The 18867-nt window shown below is 40.6% G+C and overlaps 1 protein-coding gene across 30 annotated transcripts in view; it reads right to left on the bottom strand.

Annotated features, from left to right (window-relative positions):
* The window catches only part of GAPVD1 (GTPase activating protein and VPS9 domains 1), an 82137-nt gene that overhangs the window by 14312 nt on the left and 48958 nt on the right, over window positions 1–18867 (bottom strand). For 10 of the 30 annotated variants that reach the window (XM_021068631.1, XM_021068637.1, XM_021068646.1 and 7 more), the window contains 6 exons: window positions 14622–14699; window positions 14121–14491; window positions 11130–11217; window positions 10077–10157; window positions 5559–5693; window positions 1189–1318 (listed from right to left, as the gene is read on the bottom strand). In XM_021068631.1, coding sequence (XP_020924290.1) covers window positions 1189–1318; window positions 5559–5693; window positions 10077–10157; window positions 11130–11217; window positions 14121–14491; window positions 14622–14699 — 883 coding nt within the window. The remainder of the gene's footprint in view (window positions 1–1188; window positions 1319–5558; window positions 5694–10076; window positions 10158–11129; window positions 11218–14120; window positions 14492–14621; window positions 14700–18867) is intronic. The other 20 variants (XM_021068681.1, XM_021068745.1, XM_021068782.1 and 17 more) reach the window with 3 other exon arrangements.

Below are 18867 nucleotides of genomic sequence, written 5' to 3'. Positions count from 1 at the left end.
GACCAGAGCTTCTTCAGAATGTCCAAAGCTGCCATCCAAAAATGGAGTTGAAACACCTCAGAGAACGAGCCAGTTTGCTCCTCCTGCAGGATTACCACTTGCCCACCTCATCTGACTAGCTCTGAGTCTTTCCTCATTGGCTTGCTTCCTCTAAAATGAGTAATTTACAAATCAAACCAGTCAAATGTAATTATTTGCTCACTTTGCAAAGACTCCTAAACTGTATAAAAGTAAAGTCATGGCTGGAAAATAAAAATTATATCTTCCATTCCCCCTGATTTTAATGCAAGAAAAAATTATAAAGCTCCACAATATTTAAAAATAAAATGATATGTAAAATGCAGGGAATACAGACAATATTTTATATTAACTATAAATAGAGTATAACCTTTAAAAACTGTGAATCACTGTGTTGTACATCCGAAACATGTAACTATACCTCAGTAAAAAAATAAAATACAATAAAAGGACATGCTATTTAGAGTTTGCTTTGAATTGGAGGAAAATATGAAACAATATTGGCCATGTATTAGTAACTATGAAATCTGAGTAATGGGCACATCACTGTACTCTTCTACTTCGGTACATGCTTGAAAATGTCTATAATAAAGTTTAAAAAGAGAGAAAGACAGAGACAAAAATAGAGGATTGAATGGATAATCAGTGCTTTAAAACTGATCACCTTGTCGGAAAAACAAAGGTTCCTTATGAAACAAAAGCAAATTTTTCAGGCTCCTAAAGTCATTTTCTGTCTCAAGCCAAATTAGACACAGAGATCTGCCCAGGGAATGAGGAGAATGACAAACTGGGAAGGCTCCAGTAGGTTTACTGGGGACAGCGGGCTATTCAACAACTCTGAAGGGGGTCTTACCTCCTAGCTCTGTCCCCTCAGCACCGGTCACATGCTGGGAGTCTGCATGGGCAGAGGCACTGCCACTGTTTCACTAAAATTACTTATGTGGCCCCTGTGAGCATATGAGGTTTGTTTTTTTAAATCCCTGAATTAAAGCCTTTAATGTATGACATCCACAAGGGAAGCAACGTCTTCGCAATAAACAGCATTTCATTCTTATGTCGTCTCTGCTTTACACATTTATTAAGGGACTCAATGAAACACTTGACCTGAAGTGACAGCAATGGTGGTGAAAAGTTCACATCCAAAGGTCCTAAGTCCTACGAAAGAAATACCTGTAAGAGAAAGCTGAATCCTGAGGGTGGGCTGCTTGGCTCGCGGAGTCCGGGAGATCATCAGCTGAGATGTTTTGCAGGGTCTCATCACGAGGGGAATCATGGGCACTTTCACCATCACCCATAACTTCTAAACAAAACCCACCCCCCAAAAGGATAAGCAGGTTAATCTGGAATATTCTGGCACTGCTAGGTATTCAGAGCAACAATAAAGCAGTTCGTGCTCCTATCTCAGAGTAAATAAGTGCATAATCCACCATGAAGGGGGTCATTTGACATCATTCTTGGAATGCTGAAGTCTCCTTAGATCTGATTCTGATTTCCTCTCCATCAAAAAATTTATGATAATTATAATCAAATAATGCAACTCTACAATTAAATAATACAGTTCTACAATTGTATTATTAATAACCATTTCTCTCCATGGTACAATGTAAGGTCTATAATGTCTTGTTTATCACATCACCTAGAATGGTGTAATGCCTATATTGAAGAATCAATAAGATGTAACAAATTGTGAGGACATATTTATATAGCTACACTGTTTTTTAACCAATTTATGCATTTTATATTTTACTTATTTTCAGAGGGTGTATTATTTTTGTTATTCTTACCACTTAAGTTATTCTTTTTATTATGCTATATAAAATATTTCATGGTATATAAGGCTTTCTTCTTTATAAATTTTAGTTGTGTAATATACACAATTTTAATATAATGCTAATTTTTAAAGAAAAATTGAAATGTCATAGATAATACTAAATAGTAAAGATGAAAGCCATACACAATGGGATAAAGCATATAGAATAAATTTCCTATTTGTCTCAGCATATTTTCCATTCCACTTCTCCAGAGGGAGTCACTTAATCTCTTTCTTAAGATCCATGATATAATAATCTGTGTAAATGTAACTGTGTTTAAATATATGTATTTTATTCTGTAAAAAATAAATAAAATTTCAAAAAAAAATAAAGTAGTTCGTGCTTTCTAATAGTTCTTTGAAAAAAAACTTAAGTTATTGACAGCAATGATAATATACTGAGAAAGCAGTTGCTGAGAATAGTTTTACTTCTTAATCCAATCTTAATCCAAACAAAAGAAGTCTTTATTAAATTAATAAAGAGGAGTTCCCATTGTGGTGGCGCAGTGGTTAATGAATCCGACTAGGAACCATGAGGTTGCGGGTTCGGTCCCTGCCCTTGCTCAATGGGTTAACGATCCGGCGTTGCCGTGAGCTGTGGTGTAGACCAGTGGCAACGCAGACGCGGCTCGGATCCTGCGTTGCTGTGGCTCTGGTGTAGACCAGTGGCTACAGCTCCGATTCGACCCCTGGCCTGGGAACCTCCGTATGCCGCGGGACCGTCCCAATGAAATAGCAAAAAGACAAAAAAAATAAAAAAATAAATAAAAAATAAATAAATAAAAATAAATTAATAAAGATAATACTCTGTTATCACAATCACTGAACCACAGAACTATGAGGGGCCTCAAAAATTATCACCATGGAGTTTCCTGGTGGCCTAGCAGGTTAAGGATCCAGCTTTATCACTGCTGTGGCATGGGTTCGACCCCTGGCCCAGGAACTTCTGCATGCCTTAGGCACGGCTAAAAAGAAAAAAAAAAAAAAAAAAATCAATTCACATAACACCCTCATCTCACAGACATGGACTCTTGCCCAGGCAGAAAACGGCTGGCTGTGAACCCCTTGGCTGGCCAGTGCTAAGGTCTCCCATTCTTATCAGGGCTTCGCCCGCTGCCTGAGAAAAAGCTGAGGATGAACTAAAAAATGCAGCTAAAAGACATCTATGGTTCCCAAAGTTGTTTTTACGTTTTTAATTAATCAATTTTGATTATCCATGTATGTATAAAATCAAAAGAAATTAAAGTTCCTCAGTGTGGAGTTCCCGTCATGGCGCAGTGGTTAACGAATCCGACTAGGAACCATGAGGTTGTGGGTTCGGTCCCTGCCCTTGCTCAGTGGGTTAACGATCCGGTGTTGCCGTGAGCTGTGGTGTAGGTTGCAGACGCGGCTCAGATCCCGCGTTGCTGTGGCTCTGGCGTAGGCCGGTGGCTATAGCTCCGATTGGACCCCTAGCCTGGGAACCTCCATATGCCGCAGGAGCGGCCCAAGAAATAGCAACAACAATAACAACAACAAAAAAAAAAAAAAAAAAAAAAAAAAAAAAAGTTCCTCAGTGTGATAAAGATATTGGGCCTATTTAGGAAAAATATCTTTATCCTTAGGAGATAATTTCAAATGCTTCAGGAAAAAAAAAAATAGAAAATGCGGCAAAATGTTACTATTTGCTAAGTCTAAGTAGTGCTACTCCTTCAATTTTTTGGTTATTTTAAAAATTTCCCAGAGTTCCCTGGTGGCTCAGCAGGTTAAGGATCTGGTGTTGTCACTGCTGTGGCACAGGTTTGATCCCTGGCCAGGGAATTTCTGCATGCTGCCCCTGGCACGGCCAAAAAAACCAAATGAAATTTAAATGCCCATCCACCCCCACCCCGCCCAAAAGTGTGGGAAGTTCTCCCTGGCATTCCCTGTGAGTCTCCCATGGGCCAACTCACAGTACCAATGTCAAGAGATTCTTCCAGAGACACTCTGTGCACATACAAGCATAAATACTTGCAGTATACAATTTATGCTTTGATGTACTTTGGTTTCCTCTTAATTGATCTTGGGGATGATACCATATTTTTCTGACAACTATTCAAAAGTAGCTGTTAAAAGGCTACTTCTACCAACGACATTTTTCGCAGAACTTGAACAAAATATTTTAAAGTTTGTGTGGAAGCACAAAAGACCCAGAATAGCCAAAGACATCCTGAAAAAGAAAAATGGAGCTGGAAGAATCAGGCTCCTGGACTTCAGACTCTACTACAAAGCAACAATCATCAAAACCGTATGGTACTGGCACAAAGACAGAAATATAGATCAGCAGAACAGGATAGAAAGCCCAGAATTAAACCCATGCACCTACAGCCAACTCATCCATGACAAAGGAGGCAAGAAAATACAATGGAGAAAGGTCAGCTTGTTCAATAAGTGGTGCTGGGAAAGCTGGACAGCCACATGGAAAAGAATGAATGAGAACACTCCCTAACACCATATACAAAAATAAACTCCAAATGGATTAAAGACCTGGATATAAGACCAGGCACTATACAACTCTTCAGCCAAATACTCTCTGACATAAACAACAGCAACATCTTCTCAGATCCACCTCTTATAGTATTGACAATAAAAACAAACAAACAAAAAAAACAAACGGGACCTAATCAGACTTCAAAGTTTCTGCACAGCAAAGGAAACCCTAAACAAAATGAAAAGACAACCCACAGAATGGGAGAAAATCTTTGCAAGTGAATCAACTGACAAGGGATTAATCTCCAAAATTTATAAATACCTTCTGCAGCTCCATACCAAAAAAACAAACAACCGATTCAAAAAATGGGCGGAAGATCTAAACAGACAGTTCTCCAAAGAAGACATGCAGATGGCCAAAAAACACATGAAAAGATGTTCAACATCACTCATTATTAGAGAAATGCAAATCAAAACCACCATGAGGTACCACCTGACACCAGTCAGAATGGCCATCATCAAAAAGTCTACAAACAAGAAGTGCTGAAGAGGGTGTGGAGAAAAAGGAACCCTAGTACACTGTTGGTGGGATTGTAAATTGGTGCAACCACTGTGGAAAGCAGGATGGAGATTCCTCAGAAAACTAAAAATAGAACTCCCATTTGATCCAGCAATCCCACTCCTGGGCATCTATCCAGAGAAAACCACAACTTGCAAAGACACATGTACTCTGATGTTCATTGTAGCACTATTTACAATAGCCACGACGTGGAAACAACCTAAATGTCCATCAACAGAGGAGTGGGTCAATAAGATGTGGTACATATACACAATGGAATATTACTCAGCCATTAAAAAGAATGAAATACTGGCATTTTCAGCAACATGGATGGACCTAGAAATTATCATGCTAAGTGAAGTCAGCCATACAATGAGACACCAACATCCAATGCTTTCACTGACATGTGGAATCTGAAAAAAGGACAGACTGAATTTCTTTGCAGAACAGATGCTGACTCACAGACATTGAAAAACTTATGGTCGCCGGAGGAGAGAGTTTGGGGGATGGGGGGATGTGCTTGGGTTATGGGATGGAAATCCTGTGAAACTGGATTGTGATGATCATTATACAACTACAGATGTGATAAATTCATTTGAGTAATAATAAAAAAATAAAAAAATAAAACAAAAAAAAAAAAAAAAAAAAAGGAAAAGGCTACTTCAACTCGGATCACCTTTACCCTTCATCACCGTGATAAAAAGTGACTATTCCGTTCTTTACCATGATTATCACCTGCACTCTCATAGTTTGCCAGTGCTCCTTCACTGGGGCTGGTTCGTTTAATGGCATTCCTGTATTTGTCCAGGATATCTTCAGCGACCTGAGCTTGTGCACTGAGTCTAGGGCTGGGATCATCTGCAGGGGAAAGGAGAGTGAGAGAATGAGCTCCCCTTGCTTTGCCCCCACTCTGATGTTAGTACGATACCAGTAGCATAATCCCGAAGGCGGATTAGGAGGTAAGACTTAAAAAGAGCACATATCTCAATGTTATAAGAGGCACCATGCAGCTGCCTACTTATCCCATCTCTAGGTCTGAGAGCCTTGCCAAAGCACGAAATTGGGGAGGTTAGCTCCACTTTCTCATCATCGCCAGAATTCTGCATGACAGCGTCAAAAAGTTCAGTGCAGACTGAATGGATGATGGGTTTCTAAAGTGTTTACGCTCAAATCACTGTTATTAGCAATTCATGCTAACAGAACTTCCAACAATGCATTTTTATCTGCAGACTTCATTTATTCAGACTCTATTCTGGAGAAGGAAAAACAGCATTCAAACTTAGAATTAAATCCTTTTAAATAATCATTTTAAAATGCCTTCCTCCACTCTTCCTTCATGAATTTCTCTCTCTATACCACATCTGAAAACTTCAGATATTAACATTCTACCTCACTAACTCGCACCATGACGGAGCAGACCCTGGAGCAGAGCACTTTTGTACATGCAATGGTGACAAGGCACTTCTAGAAAATCTAGACATTGCTGGGGAGTGCTGGAATTGTACCTGGGGTGCGCAGAGAAAAAGCTTATTATCACAACTACGGATGCAGCACTGGTTACTGACAGGCCCACTATCCTGTCTGCAAAATCAGCACAGCCAAATATTTTCCTGGAGTCAGATGATAGAGTCACTAACATTTGACAAAGCAAAGAACTGCTACAGATCTATGGGACAAAATACAGCTCCATAGTGAAATGCAAACTGCTGTAATAGATCTTGGCCAAGCAGGTCATGTTCACATTCTGGTAGAATCCCATTTTTAAAAAAGTCTAGGAGTTGGAGTTCCCATCGTGGCTCAGTGGTTAACGAATCCACTGTGGACTGTGCTGTAGGTCGCAGACATGGCTCGGATCCTGTGTTGCTGTGGCTCTGGCATAGGCTGGCAGCTACAGCTCCGATTAGACCCCTAGCCTGGGAACCTCCATATGCCGCAGGTGTGGCCCTAAAAGGACAAAAGACCAAAAAAAAAAAAAAAGAGTCTAAAAACACATAGGAGTTCCTGCTGTGGCACAGTGGGTTAGGAATCCAACCGTGGTGGCTCATGTCTCCACAGAGGCTCAAGTTCCATCCCAGGCCCAATGCGGTGGGTTAAAGGATCTGGCATTGCCACAGCTCATGCACAGGCCACAGCTGAGGTTTGGATGCAATTCCTGGCCTAGGAACTTCTATATGCCATAGGTGTGACTGTAAAAAAAAAAATAAAAATAAAAGCACATAAAAATCACTAGGATTTATGTATGTGTGTGTTAATAGCAGCTAACATTTATTGAGCACTTACCAATGCCAGGAACTGTGCTAAGCGCCTTGCATGAGTGATCTCAATCATTTATCACAACAACCCCTAGAGTGAGGTACTATTATCACCCCCGGTTTTAAGAAGAAATCAAAGTAGGAAGAGGTTAAAGTCTATGTGCACAGGCTCTTCTCTTGCTTCCATTAAAAAAAAAAATACTTAACATTCGTGTCTCTGCACAAGTATGGGAAACAGTAAAGAGAAATGATTTCCAAAATAATTTAATCTTTCTGCTACAATGATATCTGAATGCCTAAGAGTCCTAATAAAATCTGACCTTCTTCAAAATGTAAACTGATAAAAACTTTATCATTACAAAATCTTTTTTTTTTCTTTTGCTATTGGTTTTGAGTGCTGTTGAGGGCTCTGAAAAAGCGCTGAATATAGTGAAAAAAATAGTGTTGCTTATAACCTTTATCTCTAAACATCATTCTTAAGAATTTTATCTGAGGACAATAATTAAAACACACACAGGAGTTCCCGTCATGGCTCAGTGGTTAACAAATCCGACTAGGAACCATGAGGTTGTGGGTTTGATCCCTGGCCTTGCTCAGTGGGTTGAGGATCCAGCGTTGCCGTGAGCTGTGGTGTAGGTCGCAGACACGGCTCGGATCCAGCGTTGCTGTGGCTCTGGCATAGGCTGGTGGCTATAGCTCCGATTTGACCCCTAGCCTGGGAACCTCCATATGCCGCAGGGGAGCAGCCCAAGAAATGGCAAAAAGACAAAATAGATAAATAAATAAATATTCTTAAAAAAAAAAAAACCAAAAAACACACACACACACACAAAATGCTGTATCTACAAAGCTGTGAGCAGTATTTTCAAAGTAGAAAAAAAATTGATATATTTTATGTATCCAAAAAAATTTAAATATCCAAAAACAGGAGAATGTTCACTGTAGTAAAATCATATAATAGATTATCTTAGAAACAGTAAAAATATTTTAAAAACCAATTACGTCTAGTAGAAGCTGAAAGAGATTTATGAAACAGCATGTGGCAAAAGAATACAAAGACACATACATACTCTGATGTTATCATGAAAAACCATGTACTATGGAAAGGCTGGGAGAGAACATGAAAAAAAAACAGAATAGTTAAGGTGGTAAGATTATGCGAAGACTGCTACAAAATTTCCTTTCATAACATTTAAAAAAACTGATTTAATGATACTTTTCAATGGGTCATTAATTAGTGGGTAGAAATTTCTGCACCAATAGTGAAGCTAAACTGCTTAAATCAAACACAAACAAAATGAAATATTGCATGGAAAAAACTTCCTCAGCTTCTAGCTTAGGCACCAAGAACTAAGAAAAGTGTATTGCCTAAAGACACAAGAAAAAGCAGTTCCTAACTTCTCCAGTTACCACTCCAACATTTTGAAAACATGAGCTTTCATTAAGCGTCTACTCTGCGGACGGCGGTGGAGTCCTACAACTAGGAGTCTGGAAAGAAAACGTAAATATCTCGCCTTTCCCACTCCTCTCAATCAGACTCTAAGTTCTGAAAGAACCAGAGTCGTGTGTGATTTGCCTTAACACCTACAACACTTAGCACAGTGCCTGGCATGAGTCAGATATTCAACAAGTATGTGCTGATTGAATAAGATAGGCTTGACCCCTCTCAGCAGGGAACTGGGGGCCTGAAAGCACAGCTCCTGCTGTTTAAAACCCTTTATTCTGGGAAAGTCTCCTCATCAAATCAACAGGGATGTATTCAAGGACATGGAAACGTCTATTTTAGAACCAGACGTGACACTGAAATGGGATTCTACCGGTACCATGCTGAGCTCTTTGGGAAGGACGTTCTTTTGAAACCTATCCCAGTTTTAAATAAATATCTTCATTTTAACTTAGTAGGATCATTTAAAATCAAGATAAAGAAAAAAAGAGGTGGGGAGTTCCCGTCGTGGCGCAGTGGTTAACGAATCCGACTAGGAACCATGAGGTTGCGGGTTCGGTCCCTGCCCTTGCTCAGTGGGTTAACGATCCGGCGTTGCCGTGAGCTGTGGTGTAGGTTGCAGACGCAGCTCGGATCCCGCGTTGCTGTGGCTCTGGCGTGGGCCAGTGGCTACAGCTCCGAATAGACCCCTAGCCTGGGAACCTCCATATGCCGAGGGAGCGGCCCAAAGAAATAGCAAAAAGACAAAAAAAAAGAAAAAAAGAAAAAAAGAGGTGAGAAATTGATTTCCCTCTAGATGCTCTTCCGTTCCTGGAAACAGGACACAGCTACCAAACTCCAGGCTGGGTCATGGACACTACCTCTCAGACTTTCTCCTTTTAAGGTGTTCACTCGTAACATGCCAAAAAGAAGCTGCGAAATCACAAATGCTGAATAAGGTAAGAACCCAACCCCTAGTTGTATTTTCCTTGGGTCAGATGGCAATGTTAAAATGATTCAAGCTGTAAAAAATTGGTCAAGTTTATAATAAATTTACAATACTGTTTGAACACTTATCACAAAAAAAAAAAGGAAATGATTAAGTAAAACAGAATTTCACGGTGATCCTGAATAATCGAGAACTACAGATGGAAATAAATTTAGAATTCTATGATCAACGTTCGAGAAAACTATTCCGTTCACGATCCAAAGATACGGCATGCACAGCCCTAAAACCGTCACCACACTCCTAGCAGGCACTGGGTGTCATCATCCCGCTAATGTCGGGCTCGAGGGTGTGGCTGGAGGCTCGGCATCAGGGGCCTCATCATAAACCGAGGTTATGATAATGAGGATGAGGATGGCGGGGGCAGTCTGCAGGAAGAGCACACCGAGAGTCACTGTGGCCACCAGCCGGAGACCACAGGGCTATGAAGAACACACTCCCCACTGGACACACACAGACACACTCTTCTAAAAAGGCAACGCTTATGGCACCCAAGAAAAAGTGTTATGAAATATGTGCTCTGGGAATGAAGGAGCCAGGAAGTCCATGGGTCTACAAACCTGTGAGTGTTGAGAATCTGTCAGGCCCCAGATCATCTTTGTCTTTTTCTTGTTTTTCTTTCTTTCTAAATGGTATAGGAGCTGGAAATTAAATAAAGTCAGTAGTGTGACACATATAACATACTGCACTACTCGGAAGACAGCAGTCATTTTGGAGTTTACTGGTGTGCCAACATTTCTAAGTGAAAGAGGTGAAACGTTTAAAAGCTACGAAATCCCGAGTGTCAACTGATAATCATTCTTAGAATAGCACTGAAGGTTCTTAAAGAAGCTTTCTGAATCTGCTTCGGGGTCATCTGCCAGAGGAAGAACGATTTAACAGGAATCTATTGGGACTGAATCAAAACCACGGCATCTGAACCTCTACTCAAAAAAACAACACATCCAAGCTCTGAGCCTCATTCTCTCCTCCTCAAGTGGGCTTGAGTCTGGCGTGAAAGCAGTGCTCCAAAGCTCCTGAGCGCCACAGTGCCGGGAAGAGGCCTTTGGAAGAAGCCCCTCGATCATCTCTCCTTTCTGGAAAAGGTGCTTCTGCCAACTCAAATTTCAATACCCATTGGTGTGATGCCAGGCCACTCATGAAAAAAGCAAACGATTTTTACACAACTGCCTTCCAAAATAAATACTAACATTCAGGGTATTGCCATTCTCAATGAACATAAACCTAAGAAGTTTAAATTTTCTCCAGGAATGTCAAGGATGAATTTTCCATGTTTGTTTAATAGCATCCCTTTTTCCTACAATAATTTTTAGTAATGAATACATCAAAAGTCCTGTATTTTTAACTTCAATGGTACATGATATTTAAACAACCATGACCTTCATGACTTTCATTTAAGAAACCACTCCTACCTCCTACAAAGAACAGGCGCCGTCACTTCAAGAGCTCTACCTTAGCATTCACTTGAGTGGAAGCATTTTCTATCCCTCAGAGAGCTAGAAACTCGGGCCCCACAAGCCTCACAGAGGAGTTGAGATATGGGCTCTCTGAAAGAGATTTGGGGGCTTTGCTTCTTGTTGCTAATATAGCATTCTGATATTTTATAAAATTACCTTTAGGCATGGCAGAAACAAAACGTTTTCTCCACCAAGGTCTGTTCCTGTCTGATTTCTCATCATCGCTATCTTTGCGTTCTTCAGTCTGTAGAAAAAGTGTGGGATGATTTATTTGGAGTTGGATAGCTGGATAAATTACTATGAAAAGGATTTTAGTTGGTCTGTCAAATGCAAAAACCACTAGTTTGTCTTCAAAGCAAAACTGTTCTTATTGTGGAGGCAACTTTTGGAACATGGAACTATACATTTAAGCACCAGATGAGGATCAGATCACTTGAAGGTATTCATTATTGTGCATCACTCTTAGTACACCAAAAACTTCACACAGAGTCTAACATAGAGTAGGCACCAATAAATACTCATACAGAATGAGTAAATACAATGAAAATAAAATCTAGAGGGAGGAGTTCTCACTGTGGCACAATGGGATCAGGGGCATCTCTGCAGCACCAGGACACAGGTTCAATCCCCAGCCCAGCACAGTGAGTTAAAGGATCCGGCTTTGCTGCAGCTGTGACACAGGGCACACCTGTGGCTTGGAGCTCATCCCTGGCCCGGGAACTCCATATGCTGTGGAGTGGCCAAAAAAGAAAAGAAAATCTAGGGGTCGTAGAGATGATAGCAGGAGTATTAATAATAAAACTAAGTATGTACTGAGTGCCAAACACTGAACATGAGGACATAAACTATCTCATTTAAACGTCACAGTAGCCTTAGGATATAGATACGATTATTAAGCCCTTTTTAGATGAGAAACATGGGGCTGAAAAAGGTTACCTCCCCTTCTTCCCCAAAGTTATACAGACTGTATGTGGCACAGGTGGGATTCAAACCTAGATCTGACCAACTTCTAGGTTCGTGTTTTGATCACAAATTACGAGTTATCATTAAGACCACATGTCAAAAGGTACAGACTGTGATTCCTTTACTAACCTATCATGTGACCTTAGACAAATCATTTAATTTCTGTTTTTTCATCTACAAAACCAGAAAAAAAAATACCTTCTCTAAGGATACCTATGTGAATGGGACATCAGAACCTAAGCAGAGAAATGAGGGCATCCAGGGAGGGGATGGGATACTGATTACATACAGGGGGACTGATCAAATGAGCACGTAACATGAAGAATAATGAAAGCAGGTTTCTCACTGCTGGAGAAGGGAATTACAAAATGGAATGGGAGGAAGACGAACTCAGTTCTATTGTTTTTAGACTAGAAATGGTTCTCTACATATAAAGATATAAAATACAGAAAGAAATACAATGTAAATGTAGTACACTCACATACATAAACACACACACACACATACACACTCCCTACCTCTGTCTACTCAGAAGCCCTGGGAGCAGCAACACCCCTACAGCAAAGAGCAGACCTAATATCCAGATCTTGATTTCTAAAAACTGTTTTCTAAAAGGAACAGGGTTCCTTGGAGAAATGGCTGATGCCAGGACAGATAGTACATTTTGTGGCCAGAAATAATTTCTTGTAACATTTTGTGCCAGAAAACAAAGAAATACTCAAAGAGGGCATTCCCATCATAGCTCAGCAGAAACAAACCTGACTAGCATCTATGAGAATGAAGATGTGATCCCTGGCCTCGCTCAGTGGGTTGAGGATCCGGCATTGCCGTGAGCTATGGTGTAGGTTGCAGATGCAGCTCAGATCCCACGTTGCTATGGCTCTGGCGCAGGCCGGTGGCTACAGCTCCGATTCAACCCCTAGCTGGGAACCTCCATATGCCTCAGGAGCAGCCCTAGAAAAGGCAAAAAGACAAAAAAAAAAAAAAAAAAAAAAAAAGAATACTGGACCCAACTTGAAGGGTGACTGCTGGCCAAATCAGGGACAAGCGGGTTTCAAAATAAATGGCAATTAACAAACCCGCTGACTAAAAACGGAAAAGCATGAGCCCATAAGATATAATAAATGGATAAATTAAAAACTTGATCAAAACCAGGATATTTACATATTTTCAAAATTCTCTCTCCCCCTGAAAATATGTATTAATTACAAAGGGGAAAAGAGTAACTAACAGTAGTAGAGGCTGGCAGACAGCACCTTCATCAAATGATCCAAACGAAGAGCAGAGCAACGGGACAGATTCAAAGCGTGTGCTACCGAAGAGCATGCGATGAAATGAACACAGTGTCACTTCAGCGACAGTCCTGCCGAAGATGAACAGCCTGAATCTAATCATGAGAAAATATCAAGCCGACCCAAATTGAGGTACATTCTAGAAAATAACTGGCCTGCAACTTTCAAGTCTGTAAAGGTCATGAAAGTCAAGGAGAAACTGAGGAAATGTCCTAGACTGAAAGAGACCAAAAACACATGACACCTAAATACATGATGTGATTCTGAATGGGACCCTTTCACTGTAAAGAATGTTCCTGGCACAACTGGGGACACACAAATGGGGCATGAGACTGAGACGGCGGTGATGCATCAGTATTTATTTCCTGACGTTCATGGCTGTACTAGGATGTGTAGGAGAAGGTGCTTGTTTGTAGGAAGCAGACACTAAAGTCTTCACAGGTGACAGAGCCTTGGAGCATCAGGTTGGCAACTTACTCTCACATGGCTGGGCTGGGAAGGTTCTTTGTATCTCCTTGCAACTTTTTTTGTAACTCTGATTGTTTCAAAATTTTAAATGATACCTCATTGGGAAAAAAGAAAAAAAGATAGGAAAAAAAATACTTCCTCTAACCATCTCTGAAGGAAACTGTGAGGTTTAAATGAAATGAGATAAAAAGTTGCTTAGAGAAAAGTTAAAAGTACCATAAAGATGCAAGATTCATTACTACAAAAGCAAAGTGCAGGTTTTTCATGGGTTCTATAGTCCTGGACATACCAGACGGACAAATCATCTTTCATCATGACACTGTCCATCCTTCATCCTAGATTTACATGCTGCACGTTAACTGCAGGTAACAAGAGAAGCAGACAGATGGAACACTACAGCTAACCACAGTTAGCAAGTCCATACCTCTCCTCTTGAGGAGTCCTTACTCGGGGACGACGATGACGAATGAGGTGCAGCCACCAAAGAAGTAGCACCAATGGCTGCGGCTGGAGGGAGTTCTCGCTCTTCGTTCCCTGGACGTCGGTTCCAGCTGGGGTCACTCATAGGTCGCCGGACAGAAGACACTATATCAGAGCTTCTGCTGCGAACTAATCTCTCAGGGTAAGAATGCCTTTGTTTGAATGCTTCCATCTCAGCTGGAGTTAAAACATGGGAACTGAAGTTTGGCAACCTGGCCTCATTTCCTCCCACAGCTCCTTCCAGGATTGGGGGGTCGGGAGGTGGATGCGATGGCCTGGCATAGTGAACCTTTGGCCTTACCACGGCGGAAGCCCCTGGAACACAGGGAAAAAAGTTTGCAGCTGAGAAACAACTGGTCCGACAAAGGCATGAACAAAGGGTTTTGGTTTCATTCTTCTGTCTATGACAAAACAAGAGTCAAAAAGTCCATGTGGCTACTGTTACCTTCATGTGAAGACAGTGGATCAAACATGGCCAGCAGAGACTCTGACTGAGAAGGAGGAGAGGTCAGCTGGTGGGCACCTAAAAAACAGATGAGCCAGCTGTCAGACCAAGTCAGAACTCATGCCTCAGGGAGGGTTACAAGACAGTGAAAAAAGGCTCTATCTTCCCAGCCTTCCTTTTTTGACCAATTAGAACCTGAGGGAGGAGTTTCTGCTGTGGCACAGAGGAAACAAATCCAACCAGAATCTATGAAGATGAGGAGTCAATCGCTGGCCTCACTCAGTGGCTCAGGGATCCGGCATCACCGTCAGCTGTGGTGTAGGTCACAGACATGGCTTGGATCCTGCACTGCTGTGGCTGTGGCATAGGGTGGCAGCTGTAGCTCTGACTGGACCCCTAGCCTGGGAACCTCCATATGCCTCGGGTGCAGCCCTAAAAAGCAAAAACAAACAAAAAGAACTTGACGGGCATATCAGGAAAAACAGAATCTAATAAATAGATTCCGATTACTTCAAATTCACTTTACGTTTTTATCTACATACATGGATTTTAATTATATTTCAGTAGTCTAGCATCCACATGCACATTATTGCTAATGGCCAAATTGCACTATGGTTCATGCAAAGAGCAGAGCCAAGAGATGTAAATCATCACAATTTTCAGAATGTCACACACACACACAAAGGAGTTCCCAAATGGTGTCCATGAGGATGCAGGTTTGATCCCTGGCCTCGCTCAGTGGGTTAAGGATTTGGCATTGCTGTGACTGTGGCATAGGCCAGAGCTGTAGCTCTGATTCAACCCCTAGCCTGGGAACTTCCATGTGCTGCAGGTGTGCGCCCCCCCCCCCAAAAGAATATCACAAGTTCCTTGAATCTCACCTTCCTTCCATCTACAAAATAGGGGCAATACTATCTACAGAAAGAGATAATTAAAAGTCGTAAAATTTGAAATTCTAATACTGCTCTCAGCAAAACCCAATTTTTAAGAGAACTTATAACAAAAGTAATACTAGATAATACCATAAAACGAACTTGAACTTCTAAAGTAAACTTACTTAAAGCTATAGGGTAAAAGATGACTCCTCTAAGCATATGTCTAAACAACCAAAATTATGATATTAGAGTAGATAAGTATGCAGAGACTAAAAGTACAAATATACAAAAGAAACTGTTATTCTAAACTTTTTGATTCTGAGCTCTTTTTTGATAATGAATTATTTTGCCATTTGATTTTTTTGTTCTATGTCTACCTTCCTTTTTTAAAATTATAAAACTACTATGTCATTATGAAAGACAGCTTAGAATATTCTCAAAATTTTGGTCTCAGAACACTTTTACATTCCTATAACTTTTTTTTTTTTACTTTTTGGGGCCACTCTCGAGGCATATGGAAGTTCCCAGGCTAGAGGTCAAATTGTTGCTGCATCTCCTGGCCTACACCATAGCCACAGCCACAAGGGATCCAAGCTGAGTCTGGGACCTACATCACAGCTCACAGCAACAACGGATCCTTAACCCAGTGAGCAAGGTCAGGGATCGAACTCACATCTTCATGGATACTAGTCGGGTTCATTTCCACTGTTCCACAATGGGAACTCCTAAAACTTTTGATCCTATAAGCTTACTTACGTTGGTTTTATCTAATGGTATTTACCATATTAGAAATTAAAACTGTAAAGAATACATAAATAGAATTTTTAATTTTTAGTAAATTTTATATTAAAAGTTTATATATTAATTCATTGAAACTTACCCATTACATGGTAACCCAACACTTTTTAATGAAAAATAACTAAATTTTCCAAAATAAAAAAGAAGAGTGACATTTTTACATTTTTGGTAATGCCTTTTAATGCAGGACTTAATAGCACATGGCTAGAGTTCCCTCGTGGCTCCATGGGTTAAGGATTCAGCATTGTCACTTCTGTGGCTTGTGTTTCAGCTGTGTTGTGGGTTCCAGCCCTGGCCTAAGAGCTTCCACATGCCACAGGTGTGGAAAAAAAAAAAACAGAACACAGCTAGATTCTCATATCTCCTTCTGCTTTCAATGTGTTATACTATGCTGTTTTGGTTGAAGTATAGCTGGTCTCACACAGATATGTAGGTGGAAAAGAGGCAATATTTTAATATCCTTTTCAGGAAAATGTGGAATATTATTCTTTGATACTATACCAAATCTTGACAAGTAGTAGGTTTTTTAAAGGTGAGCCACAATTTGGAATCTGAAACCAAATCAATAAACTTTGTGTACTCTGTTACACTGAAACTAATTGGTCTATCTTGCACTTTGAATGGATTTTTTTTTTTTTTTTTTGGCTGCACCTGTGGCATGTGGAATCAAACCGTATCACAGCAGTGACCCAAGACACTACAGTGACAACGCCGGATCTCTTACCCACTTGCACCACAAGGGAACTCCTAAACGGATCTATTACTCAAGTATGATTTTGTAACATCATTGCAGTGATCATCTGAAAAATATCAGTTCAACAGATATGCAGATCTTGCAAATGTTGGCACATTTCATCATATATCAAAAAATGACATTCTTAAGATCACCGCCAATCTTGTCAGAAAAGTTTTTAAATAGCAGAAAGCTGTCCAGCTCATGGAGGTGGAAACAAGTTTTCCAAATCTCTAATTTTTATTTGAAGGCTTGAATTTTATCACTGGCAACAAACTCTACCCTGCCAATTGTTTTCCTTGAAATGTCAGGCTCATTTTGTTAATTTTCCAGAAATGTCTGTGAAATAACGCAAGTATGAATAACTACAAGTCTGTCATTCTTTCAAGTAAAAATGAAAAACAAGTAAGCTCACAACTCAATCATCTAAGTGCTTTTCCTTGAGACACTTTATCACATTTCAGAATGCAGCAGATATGCACTTATGGGTCTTTCTTATTTCTTCAGAATACTAGACCAACGCGTACTCAAGAGTTAAGATACAGAATTAAATAACTTTTATTGCCTCATAAAAGACATTCACAAGCAAAACACTTTTAACTGTGACAGAGTACAGTGACTGCTGGCACGCTCTGGCGCCACTGCCTTGCTTTGTGCTAAGGCCTTAACAAATCTACCCACCTCTGCTTGTGCACTATTAGTGCAACATCAATAACCTTTTATTATTATAAAACTAGTTTTGACCTCTTAACTCCCCAGCCCTGAAAAGGTCTTAAAGGCCCTCAGGGGTACATGGAGACTACAGTTTGAAAACTGCTGGGTTTTTTTGGTTTTTTGCTTTTTAAGGCTACACCCGAGGCATATGGAAGTTCCCGGGCTAGAGCCAAATTGAGCTATAGCTGCCAGCCTACAGCACGGCCACAACAACGCTGGATCCTTAACCCACTGAGCCAGGCCAGGGATCAAACCTGCATCCTCAAGAATACTAGTCAGGTTCATTACTGTTGAACCACAAAGGGAACTCCAAAAACTGCTGTTTTAGAACAGTGGTTCTCAACTGGTGCTATTTTGTCCCCTAAGGGATCATATGGCAACATCTAGAAACTCCCATTGTGGCTCAGCAGGTTAAGAACTGACAAGAATCCATGAGGATATGGGTTCAATGCCTGGCCTCACTCAGTGGGTTAAAGATCCAGCATTGCTGCAGACGTGGCTCAGATCATGTGTTGCTGTGGCCGTGGCACAGGCTGGCCGCTGCAGCTCCAATTCGACCCCTAGCTTGGGAACTTCCATGTACCACGGGTGTGGCCTTAAAAACACCAAAAACAACAACAACAAAAGGCAACATCTGGAAACATTTTTGGTTTTCATAACCGCATGAGAGGGAGGGGATAGTATACTTTTGGTAGAGGCCAGAGATGCTGCTAAACATCCTCCACAGTACTGAGTATAAGGAAACTGGTTTAGAATAAACAAATATATACATACATATAAAAGTACTTCAAACCCAGCACCCCATATATAAAACCACTACTTACTAGCATTCTGGTGCTTCTTTACGGTGCTTTCTCTAAGAAAGGTGGTTTTTAGTGTTTTATTATCTTATATAAAACTATTTAAAATAAATTTTCCAAGTGATATTATGTTCTAGGTATTTCTCTAAGTTATTTCTTATTCTTTAAAGTGTTTAAAAGATAGCTGATTATGAGTTCCCATTGTCGCTCAGCGGCTGACGAATCCGACTAGGAACCATGAGGTTGCGGGTTCGATCCCTGGCCTCGTTCCGTGGGTTAAGGATCCTGCATTACAGTGAGCTGTGGTGTAGATTGCAGACGCAGCT

Source organism: Sus scrofa, chromosome 1 (assembly GCF_000003025.6).
Source record: "Sus scrofa isolate TJ Tabasco breed Duroc chromosome 1, Sscrofa11.1, whole genome shotgun sequence".
NCBI lineage: Eukaryota > Metazoa > Chordata > Mammalia > Artiodactyla > Suidae > Sus > Sus scrofa.
Note: the sequence above shows the minus strand (reverse complement) of the source record. Positions and strands in the feature narration are given on the sequence as shown.